Source organism: Octopus sinensis, linkage group LG20 (assembly GCF_006345805.1).
Source record: "Octopus sinensis linkage group LG20, ASM634580v1, whole genome shotgun sequence".
Classification (NCBI taxonomy): domain Eukaryota; kingdom Metazoa; phylum Mollusca; class Cephalopoda; order Octopoda; family Octopodidae; genus Octopus; species Octopus sinensis.
Window position 1 is genome coordinate 4,017,837 of NC_043016.1, and position 8,287 is coordinate 4,026,123.

The 8,287-nt window shown below is 36.6% G+C and overlaps 1 protein-coding gene across 5 annotated transcripts in view; it reads left to right on the forward strand.

The window, feature by feature from the left end:
• The first annotated feature begins 392 nt into the window (after nt 1-392).
• The window catches only part of LOC115222469 (calcium uptake protein 3, mitochondrial), a 380,133-nt gene continuing 372,238 nt past the window's right edge, over nt 393-8,287 (forward strand). For all 5 annotated transcript variants that reach the window (XM_036511684.1, XM_036511686.1, XM_036511685.1 and 2 more), the window contains exon 1: nt 393-679. In XM_036511684.1, coding sequence (XP_036367577.1) covers nt 431-679 — 249 coding nt within the window. In that variant the 5' untranslated portion in view covers nt 393-430. The remainder of the gene's footprint in view (nt 680-8,287) is intronic.

Here is an 8,287-nt window from a genome sequence, read left to right on the forward strand (position 1 = left end):
GGGCCTGATAGGAATTGGCAATAGATACCTTCATGGCGCGCAGATCATTATAGTAGCAGGAGAAAAAGTAATTAGAGGAAACAGTACGCGAGCGAGCTAAAAGCATGTTTGTTATTTTAAATCGATCTTTGGCTTTGATGAATAAATGCGTCTTCTATCAGCAGAATTATTATTCAGAATCTATAATACAGCTATTAAGGAAAATAAAGATTAACATTTTTCCTATAAAGAAATTTTTCTTTAATTTACGAATAGAAAAAATTGTTTTTATTTTTAAAAATTAAAGAAATGCTGTATGATATAATTTTTTTTAAATTTAAGAAAACAATGATATTCAGAGGAAACCCGGCAAAATCGAAAATTCAGCTGGAAGCGAAGTTGAGACTTGAGTGGCGACTCAGTGCGCATGCGTTAAAGTACAAAACGGAACATGGCTTCCCGACTTTTTCGACGGAGTCTTCAGTCTATATTAAAGAACAATGTTTACTTAAACCATTCTGGACAAAGCTGGAATCATTTCAATGCAGCAAAGACAACGGCAGCTGCTTTCGTTGTACCTACATTGGGTTATTTGGCTTGGAACGAATGGCGCAAAAGATCTGAGACGAGTGGCGGAGCGCTGTGCGTTGCTCAATGTACGTCGAAGGCGAGAGGCGATGCCACCACATCTGCATCTCAGGTAAGTTTCTGCTTTAGCTTCTCTCCTCTTTCAGTTTTGTTGTTGTCTAGGTTTTAACTATTTATTTCACACTCCACACTAAGTATTGTATGTAGTAAAAATATTAAAAAGGTAACGAAAATAGAACGAAATTAATAGGTAATGAAATTACCGAATCGTGTTCTGTTTTTGTTTTGGTTCGTTTCGTTTATCTTCTGTCAGTTATGACATGTTTATCATTTATTTAACTGTCATCATTTGTTGTTATTGTGTAAAAAGAGGGAAATGAAATTAAGGTCGAATGAAAAAAAAGCAACAAAAAACTGAATATAAACAAATGCATTATTAAATATTTTAAACGAAAAGACGGTTCGTTCCCTGACACCGCTTATATTCTGCTTTTCATATACAAATTAAGCAATGTGTATATATATATTTGAATACCCTACATTTTATTTACCGTATTATATTAAGTTTTACGTATTACATACAGCTACAGGTCATATTCTGTGTTCGTTATAATGGAATTTCTATTTGTAATTTCGTTACTGTATAAAATAAAGCTATTGCAATTAATAAGGAATACAGTATTATTAATGGACTAATTAAAACAACTGGACACCATTATGTGTGAAAGGAAGGAAATTATCAAAATATTGCAGCCTGGTATTTCGAGGGAGAAAACAAATAGCAAATACTACAACCTCTCTGCTAATAATAATAGCTATGTGTGAGTGTGTGTTGATTCTTACTGCCAACTTAAACCGCCCACCCACCTTTTACTCACCTTAATTAATATTGTCTTGGAGATGGTTAATAATAGTTACAAGTTGTTCATATCTATTATCTAATTGTTTACAGTTTCTATCTAGCTCTCACCCCTCTCTCTTTCTCTCTCTCCTATAAACATTCCAACTGACAAAAACCAACTAGAAAGCATTTTCAAACTGTCGTTGCTTTACATAAACGGCCTATCTGATACTATAAATACAGCGGCATTTTGTTGTAATGGTGGTGGTGGTGGTGGTAATAATGGGGTTATTAGTGTGTGTGTATGTGTATATATGTGAGCATATATGTACATGTGTGTGTGTGTGTGTAAACATACGTGTATATATATGTGTAGATATGTGTATATATATATATATATATATGTGTATATATATGTGCGTGAGTGTGTATATATATAGTTATATATACGTATATATATGTATATATATAAGTATGTATATATATATATCATCATCGTTTAATGCCTGCTTTCTATGCTGGCATGGGTTGACTGAGGACTGGCGAACCAGATGGCTGCACCAGGCTCCAATCTGATCTGGCAAGGTCCCTACAGCTGGATGCCCTTCCTAACACCAACCACTCCGAGTGTGTAGTGGGTGCTTTTTACATACCACCGGTATGAGGGCCAGTCAGGCAGTACTGGCATTGACCACACTTGAATGGGGCTTTTTACGTGCCTCTGGCATGGAAGCCAATCAGGTGGCACTGGCAACGATCGAATGGTGTTTTTTACGAGCCACTGGCACAGGAGCAGGCAGGTGGCACTGGCATTGACCACATACGAATGTTGGGTTTTATGTGTCACTGGCACAGGTGCCAATCAGGCGGTACTGTCATCAGCCACGACAATGATTTCACTTGACTCAACAGGTCTTTGCAAGCACAGTTTATTGCCCAATGATTGAAGGGTACTCTCAAATGAGTCAGTTATGCTGCACTGGCATAGGTCATGGTTATCATTTCACTTGGCTTGCTGCGTTTTCTCAAGCATATCACCAAAGGTCTTGGTCACTTGTCATCACCTCCGTGAGGCCCAACATTCAAAAGTCCTGCTTTACCACCTCATCTCAGGTCTTCCTCTTCCATAGGTTCCCTCTGCTGCTAGGGTGTGACACAGCTGTCCTCATCCATTTGCAACACATGACCATACCAGCTCAGTCGTCTCTTTTGCACACCACAACTGATGCTTCTTATGTCCAACTTTTCTTTCAGGGCACTTACACTCTATTGTGTATGCACACTGACATTACACATCCAGTAGTGCATACTAGCTTCATTACTTGCAAGCTTATGCTTGTCCTCAGCAGTCACAGCCCATGTTTCACTGCCTTTAGCTGTTTTCTGCACATTTTCAGTGTTTATTGCCCTGAGCATTTGTCACACACAAAAACTATCTTCCCAGTTAGCCTTCCTTTCATATTACTGCACCTCTTATGTGTCCATAGCTTACACCAGGTACATTTTATGGAGGTTCTACCTATGCCTTTTCTCCAGATCGAGCAGGGCCATCTACCTGAAGGTATTTGTTGTTTGTCTGCTTTCCTACTTATGACATTTGTTTTTGCTAGATTGACTCTAAGGCCCTTCGATTCTAGACCTTGCTTCTACATCTGAAACTTCTCGTCTCATTCTGATAGTGACTCAGAACTATTAGAACAAAGTCATCAGCATAGAGAAGCTCCCAGAGGCATCCTGTCTTGAATTCCCCTCCTATTACCTGGCGGACTATGATGAATAAGAGGGGTCTGATCCTTGATGGACCCCTACCCAGAATTCTTCTCTGTACTTGTTGCCAACCCTCACCTTACTGACAGCATCCCTGTACATGGCTTGTACAGTTCTCACTAACCACTCATCTATCCCTGGTTTCTGCATTGACTACCAGATAAGAGATAAGGGGTGTCAAAGGCTTTCTCCATGTCAATGAAAGCCAGGTACTGAGGTTTATCTTTAGCTAGGTATTTCTCCTGCAGCTGTCTTACCAAAAATATAGCATCAGTGGTACTTTTCCCTGGCACAAGCCTAAACTGTATCTCCTCTAAACTGACTCTCTCCCTAATTAGTTGGGCTATGACCAGGTTGTCTAGGTTAAAGATAATAATGAAATTTAAATGTACCTTCTAGATTACGCAGGTTACAACTGCTAGTAGCTGAGGTACAAACTTTCCACATTAATAACTCTCCAACCCATGCCACCATGGAACATAGATGTTAAGTGAAATGTTAAAAGCAAGTTTTCATCTCCTATATGTATATAAAGTAAATACACATAATTCAAAAACACCAAAAAACAAGTACAGATTATAAGCAATGAAAGGCCAACTTTGGTGAGTCATTTGACAGAGGTAGTAGAGAACTAATCCGATAATAAATCTGATCTTGGATCTTGAAAGTTTACATGAATCCTGGCTCAGTTAAATCTCTTGTGGCTCCAAATGATGTCATCTGTAGTGCGGCATTGTATTGCCTAGTTTTGTTTTGGTAGTGCTTTGAATCTTGGTCAGTTGATGACAACAGTTTCTTCAATGGCTCTGGAGGTAGGAGGATTGCAGGAACTTTAACCTTTTCACCACGGCAGCAGAGTGCAGGTGTCTCTCCAGGCCACTTCTTTGCTTTACAATGTTTGCAGTCAGCTGTCATTGCACCAGTGGAAACTCTAGTGTCATCTACATAATGAACTGCTGGATCATAATTAAAAACTGCTTCTCTGATCTGTTGCAACTGTTCTTCGTTCTGCAGTAGATATTCTGTTCCTTGTCAGCTGTGCATACTTCTGCTCATAACTTTGAGATGCTCTGGCTTTTATAGTGCACAGTCTATTCATTTCTTGGTATACTTCCCTTTCTACAGTTGTCTCTCTTTCCCTAGACAGAGACATTCTTTTGGCTGACCTTGACATTGTAGACAAATTTGACACTTTCCTTCTAGGCATGGTTATATGTGTATACAGAAATACATAGGTGCAGAAGATAGTAAACAATGAAAATAACTGGGTACGGAAATTATATTTGTAAATATGACGCAGAAAATACAGAATTGTACGGGTTGAAACGAAATTTGTCACTTAGTGAACCAAAGGGCCATTATCAAAGGAACCAGAAAAAGGCCATTAACAACAGAAAGACACAAAACCATTGCAAAAGTAAATAAGAAATTTTAGGGAAATTAACTAAGTGTACGAATTTAAGTGAAATTTTTGAAGTTACTTCTGTCAGTAAATTATGAACTTGATTTTATCAGTAATTCTATCAACAAAAAACCCCCGAAAAAACACAAAACATTGCAAAAGTAAATTAGAAATTTGTAGGTAAATTGTCAGTTAATTATGTATGAAATTACTTTCATCAGTAATTATGAACTTCTTTCTGTAATTTGTCGTTGTTGTTTGTAAACAGTGATTGAAAACTTACAGTGAAAGCAATAGCAATTGAACTTCAAGTAAAAATAGTGTCTGAAAAATGAAAGTGAAAACAATAGAGAATGAGTGATATTTATATATATATATAGAAAGAGAGAGCTAGCTAGTTAAACAAATAAGATAGATACAGAGAGAGAGATAGAGAGATATAGATGCGCATGAAAAGCAAATAGACACATCTCTATTTTATATATTAGATGATATTGTGATAATTTTTGGACCAATGGATGTAAGGGAGACAATCAATTTCTGAAAGTTATTTTGCATAGAGTTCCCTCCCTTCTCCATGTAACACAGGAACTGGTATTTTCTGCCGCTGGGGCCCTGTTACTCATTATCTAAAACCATCCCTGGAATATAAGTAATGTTCCAAGCATGGAGAAAATCAGTTGAAAAATACAGCTGTTATAATCTTACACACACATAGAGAATGTTATATATATATGTGTGTGTGTGTGTATATATGTGTATGTATATTTTAGTGCATATTCTTGTAGTTACTGTTAAATATATCATACTAGTATTTAATATTAATTACATATTACAAAAACGATGTTTTCATTATATATATATATATATAAAGAGGTGCAGCAACATCAAAGGGAAATTAACTTATACGATAGCTTTCATGTGCAGCAGATGCACAGGGACAATAGACACCACAGATACTCAGAAAACAGATTCCATCACACTCCGGGAGGGGGAGAAACTAGAAGTAGTTGATAGTTTCCGCTACCTGGGTGACCAAGTTAGTAGTGGAGGGGGATGCTCAGAGAGTGTCACCACTAGAATACGAATAGCCTGGGCAAAGTTCAGAAAGCTCCTACCCCTACTGGCGACAAAGGGTCTCTCACTCAAAGTGAAAAGTAGATTGTATGACGCATGTGTGCGAACTGCCATGCTTCATGGTAGTGAAACATGGACTGTGACTGCAGAGGACATGCCTAGACTTGAAAGGAATGAAGCTAGCATGATCCGCTGGATGTATAATGTCAGTGTGCATGCACGACAGAGGGTAAGCACCCTGAGAGAAATGCTGGACATAAGAAGCATCAGATGTGGTGTGCAAGAGCGACGCTTGCGATGGTATGGTCATGTACTGCGGATGGATGAGGAGAGATGTGTGAAGAAGTGCCACTCCCAAACAGTTGAAGGTATCAGGGGGAGAGGTAGACCCAGGAAGACATGGGATGAGGTAGTCAAGCATGACCTCAAAGCGTTGGGCCTCACTGAGGCAATGGCGTAGGACCGAGATCTCTGGAGATATGTTGTGACTGCAAAGACCCGGGCTGCTTCCTGCACCAGTTCCGCATAGCCCCTGCCCATTCAAAGTACCTTGGATTCCAGAACATCCCGCTGTGCTTGAGGAGACCTGTTGAGTCAAGTACATGAACATCGAAATAAATATCAATGGAAATAGTAGTTGTGATACCTGTGCCGGTGGCACATAAAAAGCACCATCTGAACGTGGCCGTTGCCAGCACCGCCTCGACTGGCTTCTGTGCCTGTGGCACATAAAAAGCATCATCCGAACGTGGCCGATGCCAGCGTCGCCTTGGCTGGCTTCCGTGTCGGTGGCACATTAGAAGCACCAACCAATCTTGGCCGATACCGGACTCCCCTGGCACCTTTGCAGGTGGCACGTAAAAAGCACCCACTACATTCGCGGAGTGGTTGGCGTTAGGATGGGCATCCAGCTGTAGAAACACTGCCAGATCAGACTGGAGCCTGGTGCAGCCCCTGGCCTCCCAGACCCCTGTCGAACCGTCCAACCCATGCTAGAGCGGATAACAGACGTTAGATAATGATGATGATGATGATGATATATATATACATACATATATATATACATACATACTATATATATACATATATATATATATATACATATATATATACATACATATATATATATAATACATATATATTATAATACATATATATATACATACATATATATATATAATACATATATATATACATACATATATATATAATACATATATATATACATACATACATATATATATACATACATATATATATTATACATACATATATATATATATACATATATATATATATATATGTATATATATATGTATATATATATATATGTATATATATTGTATATATATATATATAAATATATATATATATATATATATATATATATATACATATATACTACTTCCTGTTTTGCCAACATCCTAAATTAACCCAAACAACACATTGCCTTAATCCCATTGGATCCTAATACCTCAAGGTAATTTTTTCATGAACAATCATTAAACTCAAGATACACAACGAACTCACAATGTATCGAGAGTACTTATTTTTAATTTTTATACATATTTTCTACTATTATTCTTTTGCAAAAAACAATGCAACTTTTTTTCCCCTTTCTCATTTTTAAAAAACCTTTTCACCTAACTATTCTTGATAAGTCAAACTATGACGAAAATCGGTTGAATAAATATACATTTATATTTTTTCATTTTCTCAATTCATTAAAATTTTCTTTCAATCGAGCATTCTGCATTTTTACAATTTTTCATTGCTATATATACATATATATATATATATAATTATACATACATATATATATATATATATATATATTTGTAAAAATGAAGTTCGAAAATGCTGCTGTATTATACAATTTTTAATTTTTATATATACATTATAACATGTTTCAGTTCCTGAAATGAACCTTATCAAAAAAGCTATTTATAAAAAGAGACAGCTCATGCCGTCAAACACAAGAAATTCATTTTTATACACAACGGAGTCAGACATCTTAGAGTTCATGTATAGTTGATATATAGTTCATGTATGTTGATATATAGTTTGAAGTATATGTTCAAAGTGTTCGATGCAGTGGCCCACGGTGGCGATACGTATTCAATACAAAAAACAGATCAAAGTGGTGGAAAGCGGTCAATACAGAAGATTGATGTTTCCGAAAGAGCGAGGAATTCATTTTTACCTTAAAGGTAAAAATGAATTCCTCGCATCTTCGGAAACATCAATCTTCTGTATTGACCGCTTTCCACCACTTTGATCTGTTTTTTGTATTGAATACGTATCGCCACCGTGGGCCACTGCATCGAACACTTTGAACATATACTTCAAATATATCAACTATACATGAACTATATATCAACTATACATGAACTCTAAGATGTCTGACTCCGTTGTGTATAAAAAATGAATTTCTTGTGTTTGACGGCATGAGCTGTCTCTTTTATATATAGCTTTTTTTGATAAGGTTCATTTCAGGAACTGAAACATGTTATAATGTATATATAAAAATTAAAAATTGTATAAACAGCAGCATTTTCGAACTTCATTTTTTACAAATATATACCTACTCGTATACGAGCTAATCCTATTATAAATATATATATATATATATA